This window comes from Ovis aries, chromosome 12, assembly GCF_016772045.2.
Source record: "Ovis aries strain OAR_USU_Benz2616 breed Rambouillet chromosome 12, ARS-UI_Ramb_v3.0, whole genome shotgun sequence".
In the NCBI taxonomy this organism is placed as follows: domain Eukaryota; kingdom Metazoa; phylum Chordata; class Mammalia; order Artiodactyla; family Bovidae; genus Ovis; species Ovis aries.
The window spans coordinates 44,117,733-44,138,141 of record NC_056065.1 but is presented as its reverse complement, the minus strand read 5'-3'; the positions used below and the strand labels follow the sequence as shown (position 1 = coordinate 44,138,141).

The window sequence follows — 20,409 nt, the reverse complement described above, 5'->3', positions numbered from 1 at the left end:
ACTTCATCTATTATCATTGATTAGAGGCCCTGAAGCTTAATTCTAGGAAAAAGGAGGTCATCAGGAGGAATAAACCCTGGTCTGAAGCCCACTAAAAACCCCTGTCTAGCTTCTGGTCACTCCTGTAGCCAATGTAAAGTGACCCATTCCCCTAAACTTGAAGGCTTACTTGTCCCACCATGTTCTCTACTCTGCAGGGCCTCACCACAGTCTAATCTGTGCTGAAGACAAAAGGCAAAGGAGGACGTGAAAAGAGGCAAAGTTCTGGGTAGACGGTGAAGTGTGAGAATGAGCAGCAGAAGACACAGACAGGAGCGCCTCACAGGCAGGCCCAGGAGTGGGCACAGGGAAGGGCCAGCACCCAGCTGACTGAAGCCTGGAGCTGTTGACTACCTGGAGTTTCCCTGCCCCAAACCACTACCCACTCTTCTGGGTTTCATGCCCACCTGCATCCACAGGCTGACATAGACACCGTCAAGACCCAAAGGCACCTCACCTCCTGGTCTATAGACGACATCGTCCTCCGTGATGTATGATGTTATCTCGCCGGTGTCTGTCCTTTCGTAACGAGATTTTTTTTTCGGGGGCTTCTTTTTGTTCTTCTTCGTGGACTCCTCCGTGGTGGCACTGTTGTTGTCATTGTCCTCGTCTTCGCTGTGATCACTCTCGGCGTAATTTTTGGCTCCTCCTTCCAAGGTACAGCTCCTGCGGGGCCTGGAGTTCTCACTCTCGCGCGCTTTGTCTCGCTTCTCTCTCTCCCGGTCCCGATCTCGGTCCCGGTCCTTCTCTTTGTCTTTGTCTTTGTCTTTGTCAGCTGTCATGATTCGCCACGTGCCTTCTTCTGTCCTCTCACGGCTGGGCCTCCGTGAAAGGTAGACAGTGAGCCTGGGCTTCAGTCTTCTGAATTTCTCACTCAATTCCAGGGAAAATCCAACCACTCCAACAACCCCAACGTTTCAAAAATGCTAGGAGAAAAAAAGAGAGAGTGGAATTGGTTTTCCTGTAACATTTTCTCATATTTCCTTTCCTAAAATAATATTTTGTTCAATGATTTTCTTCCTTACTCATGCTTTAGAACTGAAAAGTTCTAACTCGCCACAGGAAAAAAGGACAAGTGATACAAAATTTAAACATAAACAGTTGCTGGCCTCAGCTAGCATATGGTTTGGGATTTCCTATCACACTAATAATGAACAAAATCTGAATGCATAAGGGCAAATGATGCTTTCTAGATACAAACTGTTTTTTTTTCCTTTTAAAATAAAAAAGTAAAGTGTATCCTAGTAAACAACATATAAGGGGCACAATCACTGTGGTGCTGGGGAAGACTCTTGAGAGTCCCTTGGACTTCAAGGAAATCAAACCAGTCAATCCTAAAGGAAATCAACTCTGAATATTCACTGGAAGAAGTGACGCGCAAGCTCCAATACTTTGGCTACCTGATGGGAAGAACCAACTCACTGGAAAAGACTGAAGATTGAAGGCAAAAGAAGGCGTGGGCAGACAATGAGACGGTTAGACACCATCGCTGACTCAAAGGACATGAATTTGAATAAACTTTCGGAGATAGTAAAGGACGGGGAAGCCTGGTGTGCTGCAGTCCATGGGGTCGCGAAGAGTCGGACACAGCTTAGCAACTGAACAACAACAAAAATACAAAAGGAGTGTTGTGAACCACAATATTAATTTGAAAGGGAAAGAACCTATAATAAAGATTATTTCCACCTGAAAAAAAAAGTATGTAATCTGGATAGCCTTAGAAAATGTCTTAGGACGTCTCACAGTGCACTGTCTTCTAAAGACTCTTTCTAGTCACTTTTCCAAATTTCCAAAGCTTCTCTCAAGAATAAACATAAGAGTTAACTCAAAAATAACAACCTCAAAGCAAGATTCCTGTACCTTCTATTATAATTTTTTACATCTTCTAAGTCTACTATTCTAGTTATTTTCCAAGAAAAATGGTTTCTCAGAGATATATTATCTCTGTCTTCACAAAACAAAGAAGTTCCCAAAACAACTTTCCATCTCAGAGATTATTTGGTGGTTTATACATTCTTCCAAATACCCACTATTAATAGTCTCCCTAAATGTCTCTCTAAAACTAAAGCCCAAAAGGAAAGTCTGAACAGTCATATAATGAGAAGAGTGAACCCCAAACTCCAACCCAATTATTATTAAAAAATTTAAATCTTTTTATTTTATTTATAAGTCAGTTTTGGAACAGTCATAATAACCAGTAATTTTTCTTCTGCAATCTTTTAGCATCTTCCCCAGTATCTCATCTCACTTGTTCAAGTTTGTACCAAACACTGTCTATTTGCCAGGAGTTCAGAAGTAAAGATACCACAAGGGAAGAGCCCATGGTCCCAGCCCTTGATGCTCTCACGCAGAAAGAGGAGACAACTGGTCAACAGGAGAACATCGGTTTCTTGTGCTACTCAGGCCAGATAGGAACAATACATGTAAACAAACAAAGACTGGTCCTCTTTACTCAGACAACAACAACCAAGTCAGTTTGTAATCACATGCCTCAAATGCAGAGAAAATTCTCTTTGGTCATGCCAAAGCCGTAAACACTCATGCATTCTCTCCAAACCTCTTAGGTCAAACTTGATACCAGAAGAGACCTTCCCATTAGCACTTCAAATATCCTTAGACATTCAGGGGGGGAAAAAAAAAAGTTAACAACCAGCTTTAGGAGAGAGACCCATGAAGGAGCAATAATGCCAACAATCTATAAGCAAAGTCAGAAGTGTGACAGTATGAAGCACAAACCTAAACTGCTTCCTTCTATAGAGGAAATGCACTCTCAGGATTTCAATTTTCTAAACATATTTCCAGAAAATGAAAAATTATTCTACTGCCTACAAAAGTTCTGCTTCAATGAATCATCTGCTAAGCAGACAGTAATAAACCCCCAAGTCCCTGGAGGCCACTAGTGTTAGCAATTGGAAATACACAAAAAGACATATTACTTTCTCCATTGGGCTTAAGTTTAGAGCCCGAACAAGCCAATCATGCAAGAAAGAAAACCATCAGCTAACATGGTTGTTAAAACATTCCTCTTTGACATTAAAAACATACCAAGGTCTCCTGGGAGTCTAAAAAGAACAATGAGCTTAGGCTGAAAGACTCTCAGATTCAGTTCAGGACAGACATACTTCAGAGAAGTTCAAGAAAACATAATTTCCCCAGGGTTAACAGGATAACTGCTCCAGAAAACAGTGTAAAAATATTATTTCAGCACTTAAACAGAAAAAAAAGTAGTAAGTCCAAACTGTACATCCAACATTACTCCCTACAAAATCATATAGTATACTTCTACTTACAAAAAACTTTGAGCTGTTTCTGCCAAGAGTTAGCAAGAAAAAATCAATAATCAGTAGATAAAGCATCCATACAATGAAACCCTCTGTGTGTATGTGTATCCAGCTTTCAGATAACTAAGAATTACTGATAATCCAAAGCTAAAGTCAATTCAACTTCTGTTCACATTCGTCTCTGAAATATAGCACAGCGGGGACTTTTTTTCCCTCTGCATTTACCACAATAATCATCATTTTTCTCAGCTTCATTATAAAATGACCAACATACAATGCAACATTTGAGGTAAGGGATCCAGTGGCTCTGAGAAAGGTAGCTGTCATCTCAGGACACTGGAAATGTTCTACTCGGTAGGTAACACTATAGTGTCTTTGTATAACAGCAAGGGGTTCACGAAGCAGGTCCCTGCCATGATCTCACTGGATTCTGTCTACTACTCAGTGATGTGAACCAAACAGGAGTCATCACCCCACTTTTCAGGCTACAGAAGGGGAACTAAGAAGACAGCATCTGTAGTGGAGTCTGAAGCAGCCCTCACCAAGGTGAACCCACCTGACCTGATGTCAACCTACTGCTCAGATTACAATCTATATCTTCACAGGGGCCAACTTTTCCTACATATATCCTTGCTGATAATTAGCACAGACACGTTTAGGAAACACACTCATTTTAGTCTCTCCCACCCAAACAGAAGGTACTCTTCCCCAGTAAGAAAGAAGAAAATTTTGAAAATATCAAGTCAATCCACTACTCAACCCAATTCAACAGGAAATATAGGAAAAGACAGTTTAACAGGTAACAAAAGGAGAACTCTAATCTAAAAGACATTTCAGATTCAAAACAATCTTCTTCACTGAACAAATGTCAACTGAATGCCCATGATGCTAGTGTGCTGAATGCCCAGTGCACTAGTTATGTGCCCACATGTGGGGAAGACAGCAGAGAACCCCATACAAACATCCCTGGCCTGTGGACCTGATGCTCCAGAAGTGGAGAAAGGTATGAACATATATACAAATATATAGATATATCTCTATACTAAAAGAGCTTACGTAGGGAGTTCAGCGGGAACAAGGGAGTATAAGAGGACTGCAATTTTAAACAATGGTGAGGGAGGCAGCTTTGTCCCAAGAATACAGAAGAGACACGGAGACCACTGCAACAGAGAGAAAGCAACTGCAAATGTCCAGAGGCTGGAGTGATTCAGGTACGTTCAAACCTCAGGAAGCCAGAGGGTTTGAAGTGACATGAGAAAGAGGACTGATTTTTTATAAAAATAAATGTACAGTCCTCTCACTAGTTTCCAGATTCATCAGACAGCACTTGATTTTATCTTAACTGATAAAATTTGGTAGGCTGGCTTAGTTTCAGTGTAATCTAATCAATTAAAGTCATTCATTCAACAGTCAATGATACAGAACTATTCTTCATTGTTTCAGGTTACTTAAATAAACCTCTACACAAACATCGTTTGCCTCTTCAAAATGAAGCCAACAACCACATTCAAACACCTTACATTACTTACCAGAAGCAATCTGGATATAGTACTCAAATTTCAATCATGCTCAGGGCCCAAATCTCATTTAAGGAAACCATTTGTCACTATTTCAGTGGTCCCAGGAGGTTTGGCCCCTTGGTAGAATTGCAAGCATAGTGGACTGAGAAGCAAAGGTTCATGCTCTGGCACTGCCAGGGCTGGTGCCTTGGGGAAATCACTCTCTCTCTGAGTCAGTTTCACTGCTATAGGGCTGGGATAATAACTGGGCTTCCCAAGTGGCTCAGTGGTAAAGAATCTGCTTGCAATGCAGGAGACCTGAGTCAGGAAGATCCCCTGGAGAAGGAAATGGCAACCCACTCCAGTATTCTTGCCTGGGAAATCCCATGGACAGAGGAGCCTGACGGACTACAGTCCATGGGGTCACAAGAGAGTCAGGGATGACTTAGCGACTAAAAAAAAAAACAAGGAATAATAACTAGCTATTCACAGAGCTGCTGTGAAAATTAAGTATATGCATACACAGCAAATACACTTAAGAGATTGCAAAATGCTTTATAAATGTAAACTATCAATAATATATACCTAGGTCAGTCATGACTTATTCTCGACTACAGCAGATAATATCCAATCATATATCATACTATGCAACATATAAATGTAGCCAAACATCACCCTTACCCTCAAGAATTTATTTCCTACAAGGGAGATAGGGGGATTCTATTACATGATTAAGAAATAAATCACATAAAACTGACCACAAATGAAGTAAAACAAATTCTAAAATATCTCTTCTTGGATCATGTGAAACCCACTTAGCGCTGAAAACTTGCTCGACCCACCTAAGTGCCCGATCCCTGGGTTCTACTCATTTCAGCGGCTCAAGCCAGATTCAGGAGGACACTTGACCCTTACGCCAAATGCAGTTAGTGAATCAATTAATTCTTTCTCATTCAACCACAGCAAGAAATGCTAACGTTTGTCAAATACCCAACTAACCATGCACTAGGCGTTTTGTTCAGCTCTCGGGGTCTACCAATTGCCTCCTGAATAACTCTGTAATTCATCCACTGCTCCAACTGACGCAGAAAGTGCCTATTTCAAGCCATCACCATCATTCACACAGATTACTACAACTGCCTTCTAACTGGTCTCTCTGACTACAAAATTTTGTTTTTGCCTTCCTTCCAATTCATCCTCCAGTGCAGCCAGCCAAGCATCTGACCCTCTACCAGTTCTTTTTAAAAAATAGCTTTATTGAGCTATAATTCACACACCATACAATTCACCACATAATGAACAGCTAAGCGCCCACCATTCCTTTTCAAAGAGCACAGAGGCCTTCCTTTCCAGACACCCTTTCTCTTCTCCAGCCCACCTCACCCTTCTCGAATGCTCCAGCTGACCATTCCCCTCTGTTGGCCTAATCTCTACTCAACTCAGAGCCTCTGGCATTCCTGCTGCCCAACTCCAGGAAGCTCCCAGACCCACCCAAAGTCCACCCTTCACTGTTTCCTATCCTGCCTGTAAAATGGCCCTGACTGACCCACCACTGGTACCTGCTGTTAACTTACATCCCTTCTCCACTGACTGACAAGGACCATGACTACAGCATAACAGTCACTGGAACAACTCCTATTGACGCAGCCTCCTCTCTACATCAAATCCACTAGAGTTTTTGTCCCTCTCATCACGTGACCATCAGGCATCCTCTGACAGGGTTAATCACACCATCTCCTTCTGCAAAGGCCCTTTTCTTTGGGCATTCCCAGCACAGTCATCTCCTAGAATCTATTCCACTGTTCCTCCACCACTAGTACTGGACCTACTATTCATGGAGTAGTGCCTAGAGAAACTACTCTCTAGGCACTGCACAGAGTCCTTTTTCTCATCCTCTACTTTATCCCAGTCCATCTCATTGTGTCCATCAGCCCTCAGGTACCACATCCACACAGACAATCCACAAATGAACATGCCTACCAAACTTCTCCTGCAGAGGCGGGTGTCTGTGAAAACTGCCCACCTGAAGTCTCCTCTGGGATGTCTCAAAGGTCCCTCAACATATCAAAACCAAGGCAGGCTCTGGCCCCACATGGCCTGTCTTACGACTGGTGCCCCTGACCATCCTGTTAGGCAAGCTGGACATTGAAGCCTCACGTTCAGCACCTCCATCATCAACAAAGCAGGACACTGTCACCTTATAAATCTATCTTAAATGCATCTACTTGGGAGCAACCCCAACACCTCAACCTTAGTCAAAAAGCTACTAGTGTACCCTTCCTGTGCCACTTCAAACTGGCTCCTCTTGAAATCCACTCCTCTGAACCCTCACAATCCTCTTTTTACACTGAAGCTAGGTCTCTGCTTTCAAAAGGCTAATGTGACTAGTCAATCCTCACCTTAAAATACTCAATGACTTGTCACGTCCAGTCACTAAAACCAAATCTGGGACTGTTAACTAGAAACTCAAAACCCAGTGCAGGGGACATGGGTTCAATCCCTGCCTGGTCTGGGAATTAAGATCCCACACGCTACGGGGCAATTAGCCCATGCTCCACAACAAGAGAGTCACCATAATGAGAAGTCCACACACTGCAATAAAGAGCAGCCCCTGCTCACCACAACCAGAGAAAAGCCCAACAGCAACAACAAAGACAAATCCTCGCCAGGATCCTTTCTTTCTGCCCTTATCTTTCTATCTGGCCTCAACCCCCACCCACTCCCTACACTCTGCCTAACCCCACTGCCTTTCCCACGGTTCCTTGAACACACTCCCCCACCTGGACTGAGACAGTTCCAGTTCTTCCTTCTGTCTGTGGTGCTCTTCTCCTCTCCTGGTCTAGGTATCTCCTACTCTTCCTTCAGGTCCCAGTTCAATAGCAACTTCCCCAGGATGTCCTTTCTTGCCCAAGAGGACTAGGTTAATGCAGCGCTTTCCACCACTGTAACTTCGCATTTGTTTGTGTGTACCTCTCAGCTAGAAGTTCCATGAGGAGCTGACCCTGACTATTTTTGCCCTGTGCTGTACTCTCAGATCCTAACTCACCACCTGGCACACACAGGCGAGTAATAAATTACTTTTCTCTGCCCTCTCTCTGACACATAAGCTGGGGCAATTAAGAGGGCATTATGATGAGACTTTTATTTGGGAAAGAAAGTATTCCAGGAGTAATTAACTGAGGGACTGCTTGAGCTGGCTTATAAACCATGAACAGGATGAGAAGGAACCAAAAGGAGGAGGAAACATTACAGGTCCAGCAAAAAGAGTGACTGAATCCTTGTCCTTGATGGCAGATACAGGGTAAAACTAGTCAGAGCAAGCTTATGTAGAGAGGGAGAGGGAAACAGATGATAGAGGCTCCTAAAACAATAAAGCAGCTAACACTCACTGAGCACTTAACATGCACTGAGCATTTTACACATGTTAATTCATTTAATCTTCACTATAATGAGAATGAGAATATAATTTATCTTCCAAACTGGGACACATCTGAGAGCAAAAAGATTAATAATTGTTCAGGAAAAACATAAAAGCAGGTCACATGACCACCCTAGCTGTAGCTCTATTCAGTAGATGCTGTGGCTGTGTGCATTTTCCCTGTGCAAAAGCAAGCACTGAGAGGCTGAGCAAGGAGACCCAGATCATCCAGCTTTGGCTCAGACCCAGAGTGTTGACTTAGAGCCCATCCTCTTAACCACAAGGCTACACTGCCTTCAATTACACGGCCTTAAAAGCCAAGCCAATACAGTTGCTAAGCACACATTGTTACTGCAGACTCCTAAGATGAAAATAGCATTTTGGGGAACATTCATCTCATCTGGCAGAAGATACTTTCCATCAAGAGCTGTTGTGCCATTCCAACAAGTTTGCTTTCAAATCCACTACCTCCAAAAGCCTAAATTAAGAACCAAGATCCTCAAGAACTTCTGCCTTTGCCATTTCTACATTTATTGTGCCTCAGTAAATGCTTTTACTTTCTCCTTTAGGAACAAAACGGGTCGGTCCAAGTATACAAGACCTGAGTGATCTACCCACAGCAGAACACAAAGAAAGAAGGAGGCAGCTAGGTGAATGCTTTCAAAGGAAAATAGATTTTTTTTTTCCCTGTCCCTTTTATACCAACAGCCTGGGAATGAAAATGGACTGACTTTTGCTCTGGAAAGGAAAGGTCACTCTAACACTTGACTCCCTGGATAAGAACTCATCAACAACAAGCTGCTGCGGAGAACACTTCAAAATAGGCTGGGGAATCACTGACAGAAATGCATGGGAAATAGGAGGTCAGCAGATCTGGGAGCCCACCCAGAGGTCAGAGGGTTTTACCTGAGACAAATGTGGTCCTGAGAGCAGTTCTCCCACATGAAAATAAACCAGTGTGAAGTTCTCCCACCCAAACAAATTCAACCATTTACAAGTAAACGGCTGTATGTGCACCTCTAAAGATTCTCTACATTTGGGGGTAGTAAATATTTAAACTCGATCTGTTTAAATATTCAGTGAGTTGAGATACTCGTTCCTGGAACACGTCTTATTAAAAGAACCTAAATCACCGAGATGGGACGCATTAGTCAAATTCAGAGTGCAGCCTTTGTGGTATCAACACAGAAAGAGGCCCAGAATGAACACGTCTTAATCACAAGCGGGTGTAATGCTTAGAGCAGTTCTTCTTCAACTCCCTGAGAAGACTACGGGGAAAAAACAGAACTAAGATTGGTGAACTCTGACAAGTATCTTAATTTCTTCCAAAAAGACAAAATAACAACAAAACATACAACCTGCAAAGGTGGGGAAAGTACCCAGAACAGCAAAACTCCAGGTTATGATCAACAACTCAATTAAATAACAAACAACACATAATCTTTTTATTTGAAGCAACAGTAAGGAATTCCCAAAGATGAGATGCCCAAGTGGCTTCCCCCGCATCCCCCCTCTTAAAAAATTAAAAACCCTCCGTTCTTTAAAGAGCACACAAACTGATCCACACAAGCAATTGATTTCTATACTGTTAAAAAGTTTTCCCCAATTACCTACGAAATGTTTTGCCTTACATGTTGCCTATAGTTGTGTCTCTTCTATTAAGTAGTTAAGGAATACTCACTGCTTACTTTAAACCATGGCTTCTCAACAGTGGCACAATTAAGATTTTCAGCCAGATTATTGGGGGAGGGGAGGGCAGGGGGTTTGCCTGTCCTGTGCATTATCCCTGGTCTCCACTCACATAGACTCTAGTAGCACAACCCACTGCTCCAATTAGGACAACAAGGAATATCTCCAAATACTGCCACATAGCCTCTGGGATGGGGGGGGGGGGGGGGGGGCGCGCGCGCGCAAAGCTGTTCACAGGTGAGAACTGCTGCTTTAAACGAATAAAACTGTTGGTCAGTCACAGAGATTTCAAAGGGTTAAGCAGCTGTGTTGCTTTATTTAGAATTATGCTGGACCAATATGGAATGCATGAGAGAACACTGTATGAAAACTATATAATATGGCATGTTCTTCATTCTCTGAAATAGATTGGACTAACTCAAAACACTTCCTGACATAGAAATTACACAGATGTGTGAAGCTGAATTAGGAAAACAGAAGTAAATATTCTGAAAATCTTGATGCTTCCTACCAAGCCCTGAAGGTTATCAAGAGTACTGTTACTCAAGCAGTGACCTGCTCTGGTCCTGGGGCCAAATGGATGCTTCTGTTAGCACACAACTAACTGAGAAAAACTGGTGCCCTCAATGCCAAGAACCAAATGCCTATGAAGCCAAGCCCCTAATGGGAAAGATGAAAGAATTCCTGAACTCACTCTCTCAAGGACTTCCCAGGTGGCGCTAGTGGTAAAGAACCCTCCTGTCAATGCAGGAGACAATCCCTGGGTCAGGAAGATCCCCTGGTGAAGGAAATGGCTTCCCAGGCCAGTATTCTTGCCTGGAGAATCCCATGGACAGGAGCCTGGCAGGCTAGAGTCCACGGTGTCATAGAGTCGGACGGACACGGCTGAAGTGGCTTAGCACACACTCTCTCAAAGCGTGGTCACAGATAGAAAACCAAATGGATAAAAGAGAAACATAAAAGTCAAGCAGATGGATAAGTAAAATATGGTATATCCATAAAACAGAACATTATCCAGCAAGAACAAGAAATGAAATCTTGATCTATGTTTCAACATGGGTAAGCCTGGGAAGCATCATGTGACGTGAAAAGTGGAAGTCACAGAAGACCACAAACTGTATGATCCCATGAATTATGGAATGTCCGGAGAAGACAAATTCCTGGGGACAGAAAGCAGACCTGGAGGCGGGGGTGGAGGTTGCTATGCTTATGAGTTTCATTTGGGGATGATATCAAGGTTCTAGTATTGATTATGGTGATGCCTGCACGTATCTGTGAAAATATGAAAAGCCATTAAATTGTACACTTTAAATGGGTAAATTATGTGAATTATATTTCATTACAGCTGTTAAAACACAAACACACACAAACAGTAACATTACAAAGTTATTTTTTAAAAAAGCTCAGGCCTTGCCATAGCTTAAAAAAAAAATGCACCTAGCTATAAATTTCACAAGAGTTGGCTCCACCTCCGCAATTGAGAAAAACATCCTCTTAATGCTGTAAAAGCAGAGGAGTTAATTAAACACAAAGGAGAAGTTTTATTTCATGTAACACTGAGAATGAAAGAGAACCTTCCTTGGACCACAGTAATCTTTAATATGCAGGAATGCTTGGTCAGGCTTACTACCTCTACACAACATGTTCCAAAGCAGATAAGTTGGACAGGGTTTCTTTCAGTTTGCAGAGCCTCCAGATTCAGTTAATTTGCAACCATGGCACATAAACTCTCAGAGGCTGATGAAAGGAAATGACAGGGTGGATTTTATACTTAACTTAATACAATCACACTTCACACATATATGAAAAGCCAAAAGCATTCATAATACACTTCTAATCCATGGGTACGAATTATATCAGGGGAAAAATAAAACTATAAAACCCACCAGAGCAGTCCTTCTAAAAACACTTAAAATCTGACTCTCAGATGAAAAGGAAAGATGAAAAGTAGCTCTGACCAAAAGCATAAATCTAAACCCAAAGTCAGTGTGCCATTTTCTTGGACTGAGCTGTTCTAACTGTGCATGATGTGCTCTTGGTTGACCAGATGTATTACCCTGCCATCTTTGTTAATCTGATGTCTTTCAAAGAGAAAAGCAAAAGAGCTACTAATTCTTGGCATCTTGAATTATTCAATTATTCAATTCAAGATGCCAAGAACAAGCAAGTGACCAGGTAGTGACCAGGGAGGGCGGGGACACTGGACCGTAACACGTGAATGCTATAGTTGTAACAGTAATCATCAAAGAAACACCAATGTCCAAAGTCGCTGTGAATTCCTCCATTCAATAAATATTTATTAAGCACCTACTAGGGGCCAAGCCAAGAGTCTGACACGAATGAGCGACTTCACTTTCACTTTTCACTTTCATGCATCGGAGAAGGAAATGGCAACCCACTCCAGTGTTCTTGCCTGGAGAATCCCAGGGATTGCGGAGCCTGGCTGCTGTCTATGGGGTCACACAGAGTCGGACACAACTGAAGCGACTTAGCAGCAGCAGCAGGGGCCAAGCACTACCACAGGAGCTACAGACACGTACACAACCAGAACACACACAAGCTCTAATCACAGAGGCTTACAGTACAGTAGGGGAGGGGGCAGACAACACACAAGACAAGAAAACATACAGTACATTAGCTGGTGATGAGTGAGTGCTATGGAGAAAAACATAGTTGGGCAAAAGGGAAAAGGAGGGTGTGGATTTATTCAAGGTAATCAATGATAAGGGGTCATTTGACCTAAAGGAAGTAAGGCAGCAGGAAATATGGTTATCTGGGGGAAGGCATTTCAAGCAGAGAGAAAAGTAAGTACTGAGGCCTGAAATGTGCTCGCCAGCACATCCAAACAGCATCAGAAGGCCAAAGTGGCTGAAACAGCGGCACCAAAGAAGACGAGCCTCTGTAGGGTTTTGGCACAGAGAAGTAGTGATCTGAGTTAAATTTGAACAGACTCCCTCTGGCTGCTGAGGGGTTAGGAAACTCTGAGTTCAGGCCAGGTGTCAGTCGTGCAGGGGCAAGCAGAGGCCAGACTGTGGGCAGGTTGTGCAAGAAGGGCCCTGGGAATCTGCTATCACACTGCATGCGATGTGAGACAAAGGGAAGAGGCAGAGTGGAGGCTGCAATTTGGGCTGAGCAGCCAAAGAGCAGAACTTCCTTCACTGATAAGGAAAAAGGAAAACTGCCATTCTGTTTGGAACATTTGAGATGCCTAGCGATATCCAAGCAGAAATGCAGGTTCAGGTTGAGAGGTCAAAAAGCTTTGGACTAGAGACTGAAACCTGGGAGTCTTCAATATGCAATCCCTACACCAACAACCATGAGAATGCATGATCTGGAAACAAACTACAGGAGATGAAACATTCAGGCTGACAAGAGAATACTCAGAAACAAGTTAAGACACTACAGACAGACCAAATACAGCCGTGAAACGCAGGTGAAGTGTCAGTGACAGGATGAGAGAAAGACTGTCTCAGACTACCTTCCGAAAATCCTGAGGTAAAAACAACACATTGTTTAATTCACAGAGAAGCCCTCTACATCTGCAACAGTTGCCTACAGGCAAATTATATATTAATGGTGTTACCAAATGCTGCAATTCATAAAACCCAGCCTGCTACAGTTTCGCCTGTCTCTACTTTAGGAGGACATACAAGACAGGAACACCTTCTCCACTCCCCACCCCATTTCAAAGAGCTTGGGCGAGGTGGAACGGGGAGACCCTTTTCACTCTGAAAATTAATGAAGGGGCTTTAATGGATTTTAAGAAGTTTTCTTGCTATAGGCTCCACATGAAAAAAAAAAAAAAAAAGAAAAGACATAGTAAATAAGTATATGAATTCAAAACAAAAGTTTAATTCCAGAAAAAAAAAATGAGATTTAATAGTCTCACTAGTGATGTTTCAGTTCAGTTCAGTTGCTCAGTCGTGTCCGACTCTTTGCAACCCCATGGACTGCAGCACACCAGGCCTCCCTGTCCATCACCAACCCTCAAAGTTTACTCAAACTCATGCCCATCAAGTCGGTGATGCCATCCAACCATCTCATCCTCTGTTGTCCCCTTCTCCTCCCACCTTCAATCTTCCCCAGCATCAGGGTCTTTTCAAATGAGTCAGCTCTTCTCATCAGGTGGCCAAAGTGCTGGAGCTTCAGCTTCAACATCAGTCCTTCCAATGAATACTCAGGACTGATTTCCTTTCTGGAGTTATTTCTCCACTGATCTCCAGCAGCATATTGGGCACCTACCAACCTGGGGAGTCCATCTTTCAGTGTCCTATCTTTTTGCCTTTTCATACAGTGATGTTTAGTCGGTGTCATAATTTGAGTCCTAAAGAAGTGCCGAGTTAAATGGGGGTCAGGGGATGAGAGCATTTTCTTTTTAAATACTTGATGTGAAAGGTTAAATTGGACTCAAAATATATGTGTGTTATCAAGAAAATTATGTCTATATTTGACAATGAAAGAATGAGGGACAAAACACGTAATGAATTTTTCACAAAGTCCTACATAGACATTTCCAAAATATCTCCAGTTTACCCAGTACACTATACAAATATCTTCTATTTATGTGGAGGGGGGCTTCCCTGGTGGCTCAGTGGTTAAAGAGCTACCTGCCAATGCAGGAGATGGAGATTTGATCCCTGGGTTGGGAAGACTGTCTGGACAAGGAAATGGCAACCCACTCCAGCATTCTTGCCTGGAAAATCCCATAGACAGAGGAGCCTAGCGGGCTACAGTTTATGGGGGTGCAAAAGAGTTGGGCACAACTTAGCAACTAAACAACAACAAATGTATGTGTAACAGCAGGAAGCATGAGCTCCAGGTAATCTTGACAGTGCGAGCATGTTCTTCTGTAGTTGACTGTTGCAGATTCCCCAGACTTTTTGGCACCTAATGACTTACCACATTAACACTCAAGAGTAGGAAGAGCCAGAAAAGGAGGGGCAGGGTCACTGCCCAGAAACGGAGTCTAGATTTCTAAATAAGGATTCTTACATGTAATTATCTAGCTGCTATCATTCGTCAGCAATGAAGGCTGCATTGGTAACTTTTTCTCAGCACTAAGGTCTCTCCATGGCCAAAGCGGTACCCAAGACTGCCAGGAGCAGTCAAGCGATATGTGACACGTGCCGCAAAAAGTGCAACACCAATAAGCTGAATGCACATTTTCCATTTTGGAAACTGAAAATGGGGAAACTGCAGGTAGGAGGGAGGAAACTGTGAAGGGAGGCACATGGCACAGGCCTATGGGGGCCCTGAAGCACCCCCGCGGCGCCAGCAGTGGCCTCTCCGGATGCCCGCGCCAGACACAGCTGGCTTCTGGCCCCAGTCAGCAAGCCCACTGTAGGTTCACAGTCCGCAAAGAGTCTCCTCGTAAAATAAAAATAACTCCTAGGAAAAATATCAAGTTTATCTATCAAAAAAAGAAACCCCTGAATAAATGTGTGTGTGTGTGTGTAATCAGCAATAAGTTGTGTGTGTGTGTGTGTGTGTGTATGTAATCAGCAATAAGTAGAATAAATTCCTATGGAGGATAGAATGTTCTATTTTTACCTTCTTGATAAGAGAACAGTCTTACACCCAAGAATAAAACAGTCCCTATTACAATGTAGCAGCTTAATTTGTTTACTACAAGAAGCTTTAGAGGATGATAGAAGATGATGTAAGGGCCTCACACCACAGATAATATACCACAGTCCGGGTCAGGATGTAACAGATTCTCAAATAAAAAACTCCTTTACCTCTCAGACCAGATCCTCCTGAGAATGAGAAGAGAATGCCATTAAGACGGTATCAGGTTTCCAATACCCCTCTAAAGCAAGTATCAGTCAAGATCTTGGAAAGAAGGCCATAAACGAGAAACCCATTAATCTGTGAAACAAATAAAGGGCTTCAAAAATAAGTGTCAAAATAAGAAAAATTAACTAGCATGTTTCTTTAAAGAATGAGGTGAAAGAATGTGATTCTCTAGTTTATATTAAAGCACATCCAAATTAAATCTATTGCAGTATCATTTAAAACACAAACTGTTATTAACTAATATATACAAAAGTTGAAGCTTTTCCTATAGACCCCTGGCCTAAGAGAGGGCTCATCTCGACATTTATAAATTATTAACACTGCCCTGTAACTACCGCTAGACTATAAAAGAACCTTTTGACTTATGGACCTGAACATTATCATCAGAAGGAAAGTAATACAGGGAAGGGGAAAAAAAGAAAAGCTGGGCCTTCAGAGCTTTTCAAATTAAATTTTTAAAAGTATGAGAGCAACTGTCAAGGTCACAGTTATAGACAATAACCATGATAACACTGAGCAGAACTGAAGAGGGCAGAAACTGCACTTCTTCAAGAAGCAGGCACATCCGTTAACAAGACATTATTGGCCATGCACTGGCAGGATTAATCAATACCACAGGTATCTTTTTCTAAGCTTTCATCTCATATAGTGCAAAATAAAGATGGTAGAGCAACTGAATTGCCTGATTAAATAAGATCTGTATTCAAACTGTTCAAAGTCAAGTTCCCTGACAAGTCTCAGTTTTGTTTTCAAGGAAAAATTAAACCTACCAGCAAAATACTCATTCCATACTCCACAACCACAAAAGCACCAGAAGCTCAGTTTATTGTCCAATGTAAACGCATAATATATTGAAGAGTTCTAGTCTCTAGTGACCTTTATGAACACCTGGAAAATGCAAGCAAGGCAATATGCAGCATGAGAGAACATAAATTTCAAAAGCAACTTGATGAACGCAACCTGAAAGGCTGAAATGTAAATGGAGCATAGGGTTACAACCGCATTCTCAAAAGGAATCTTCGTTCTCACTTCAGAAGACAGAGAAATTTATTCTCAAATGCTGTCAATGGAAAAACTGTCACTTCTGATTCAAGTTAATTTTATCACACCTACAGGACCTTGGGGAAAAGGCATAGATCCCTTTCTTTATTCTCCTCCCTGCTTTATCCTGCAATGTGCAAATTGACTAACAATACAACTAACTACCTAGAGACACATGTGCCATTTTCAGCAATTGGTAATTTACAGTTTTGTTTTAGATTGCTTTTTTTTAACCAGATGGATATGATGTGTTGCTTCTTCCCTGTAGGTCTGTCACTTTTGATTTTTTTTTTAAACAAATGATATGATACGAACAGGTAAGAAGCATTTTTAAGAATATTACAGAATTTCAGAACTGTGTAGAAAATACAGTAAAAATCCAGAGTAATTTATCACATTACAAACTATATAAATAATCAATGCCAACTCTCGCTCTTCTTTAGAATAGAATGAGTTGTGGATAAGAGTAATAGAAATTCTACAACTTAACTGCACTTAACTAATATCAGGAGTTCTTGATAGGAATCTGATTCCCCAAATACAGGCCACATCAATATATGCCTTAACCCTTGATCAGAAACTCTCTAAAGGGCTCTCACAGTACAAGCATGGTCTCCTGGTTTCTGCTCAGATTCCTGAGAGCAGGAATCTGTGTCATGTTAACTTTGAAAGCAATCAACTATCTGATGAATGAACAAAATCCATTTATTAATTAGACCTCATTTTTCATTACTCACTAACAAGTTTTCTTCTTATAATCAAAGAGCACAGATTCTTAGAGCAGAATAATGTGGTTCTCATTAATAGTCTTCTTAAATACACAAAAAAGGCTACCTTTGGGGGTATTGTTTGAAAAATTAAACTGTAATTCTCCTTGTCACACACCAGTAGATGTACCTTTATACTGCCACTTTCATTCCAACTTTCTCTGAAAAAATAAATAAACAAAAGCTTACGTTCTTACAACTATTAACATGCCTGTATGAGAGAGAACGCCCTCTGATGTTATTCACTGACAGCCATGCGAATCACTTAAGAGCTTTAATTTGGAGCTGTGTTGTTTAATATGGTAGCCACTGGCCATATGTGGCTATTTTAATTAGTTAAAATTAAATAAAATAAAAAATTTGGTTCCTCAGTCACACTAGCTGCATTTCAAGTACTCACCAGTCCTGTATGGCTAGTAGTACCATGGTGGACACCACAGACACAGAACATGACCAACATCAAAGAAAATTCTATTAGCACTGATCTGGATCTAAATGTATATAAATAAAAATATTAAGACTCCCCTTTCATCAATAACCACTCCCTTTTAATGAACTCTGACTGTTTTAAGAATAATAATATGCATAAATATGAACTCAGAGGCTTTTACCCTTAACAACAGACAATGATTCTTACAAGAGATGGAATGGGAAAAAAATTCCTAAGCCATCTAAGGCTTTAGATTCTAACATTTATCCTAGCATTCCTTCAGCAATTTACACAACCTGACTGGAGGAGAAGACAGAGCAAGAACATGCTTTTCTCCACTCGGTGGCAGCTTTCCTCCAGAACGGTCACAGCTGCCACGTCTGGGGATCACAGGTCCCGTGACCTTCCGCTGTCAGCACTCCTTTGTGAGCTCCCTTTCTGAAGCCGCCTCCTCTGACTCACTCCGCATACTGTGCCATCACTCTCAGTTCAGAGCCTGCAGTTTCTGGCAGACAGGCCCAACGTAATGACAGTCTGGATAAAATCATAAGTCTATCTGCTCTCAGAGGGTTTTTCCAATCCTGTGCAACTGCCATGTGGGTATGTGAGAGGCTGCACATATTTCCTCATAATAAAAACAAAACCCCAATTTCTGCAAAGTTGATAAGTTACCTCTGAATTCATAACACAAGATGACAAGCAGAGTTCTGTTTTTCTGCAAAACTAGAGCTTTTACGAGCATATGTTTTCAATCACTTATTTCTCAATAATGACTGAAATATCTCAAACCATCCCAAGTGCTTCGCTAGCTATACCTGTTACCTGCTTGTATTACCACTGGCTGCTCAGACACAGGAAAGAGGCAAATGGGGGGAAAACTCAACCTTGGGTGGGGTCAGTTTAATAAAAATTTCTCTAAAACTTGAATCCTGAATATCCTTCCATAATGCAATAGTAAAATAACTGCTTTAAAGCAGTAATCTGGGGAGACCTGTATTTCTGAGTGATGCATGTTGAAGGGGGTGTTATAATAAGGATCTGGTGATGGATTTAATGCTGAAAACACCCTTTTCCTAGAGACCTGGGGGAGAGGGGCAGAAGAGAAGGCTAGGTAAACTTGTTCAGTGATGACTATTCTGGGGTTTGGGTTACTATTTCATTACCCAAAAAAAGGAAGGAAAAAAACGTAATGTGAGCGAGTGTATGAGCTGTGTTTCTCTGGGCACTTCCTTCCATCCTGTGAGCCCCAGGTATCAGGGATCTCTGGGGGAAAGGTCGGCCATCAGCCATGCATGTGCGTGCGTGCTAGGTCACTTCAGACGTGTCTGACTATGGACTGTAGCCCTGCAGGCCCCTCTGTCCATGGGATTCTCCAGGCAAGAATTCTGGAGTGGGCTGCCATGCTCTTCTCCAGGGGACCTTCCTCACCCAAGGATCGAACCTGCGTCTCTTAAGCCTACCTGTACTGGCAAGCGGGTTCTTTAACACTAGCAGCACCTGGGAAGCCTCAGGAAAGGAGGCCAAAATGAGACCAACTATTCCTTCCCAAGGAAAGCACTTAGGAATCTAAGAAAACAAACAAAAGTAGGGTGGTGGGAGCAACTTCTCCCCCAGGGAATCCTGGCTTGAATGCAAAGGATTCCAGAAGAAATGTTTCCAGAAGGACTCTGACAACAAGGAGCAATTCCAAAACAACAACATTAAGTCCTATGGATAACAGAAAAGTGGGGAACCAGGAGGAGGATTATGAAAATTTTAGATCTTGAGGCATGACAGACTTCAAGGTAAAAAACAAAGAAAGACTGAAATAAAGGATCTATGCTTAAACGGATCCTTGGGGGAAGGGGAAAGCAGGATAAAAGGAAAAGGTAAAATTATACCATCTCATTTTCCCACCTGGGTGTGATAAACCTTACCCATTTAGAAGTGAGAGAACACGTTTAGTTCACATCCACTCCAGATCAGGAATTGCAAACACTTTAACACAGGAAAAGGACACCGGTAAATAAAAGAACAAAACTGCTTCTTACTAATATGGGTCAACTTTGCAAGAATACAATCAAGAAAAAATTACATCTGCTACAAATGGTGAGCATAGGACAAAATTACCAATAGCTCAAACACCTGAGAAAGGAAATAGGAAATCATGCAGAACAAACGAGAAAATACAAATCTGAAAAGTCATCATAAAATAACTAAAAGTACAGACAGAAATGGGCTTCCCTGGTAGCTCAACTAGCAAAGAATCTGCCTGCAAGGCCGGAGAACTCAGTTTGAAGGGAAAGGCTACCAAGTATTCTGGCCTGGAGAAGTCCATGGGGTTGCAAAGAATCAGACATGACTGAACTTTACTTCACATGACTTTCACTTCACTTCACAGACAGAAATGCTAAAAACAGGGAGGGGAGGTCTCTAGAAATGCATTTCCTGGACTTTTAAAACTATTTGT

General features: G+C 42.0%; 1 protein-coding gene across 7 annotated transcripts in view; it reads right to left on the bottom strand.

The window, feature by feature from the left end:
- Positions 1 to 20,409, bottom strand: part of RERE (arginine-glutamic acid dipeptide repeats) — a 418,492-nt gene that overhangs the window by 263,977 nt on the left and 134,106 nt on the right. For 5 of the 7 annotated variants that reach the window (XM_027975675.2, XM_060396516.1, XM_060396515.1 and 2 more), the window contains one exon: positions 497 to 965. In XM_027975675.2, the coding sequence (XP_027831476.2) occupies positions 497 to 821 (325 nt within the window). In that variant the 5' untranslated portion in view covers positions 822 to 965. Of the gene's footprint in view, positions 1 to 496; positions 966 to 1,461 lie in introns of all 7 variants that reach the window. The other 2 variants (XM_060396513.1, XM_060396514.1) reach the window with 1 other exon arrangement.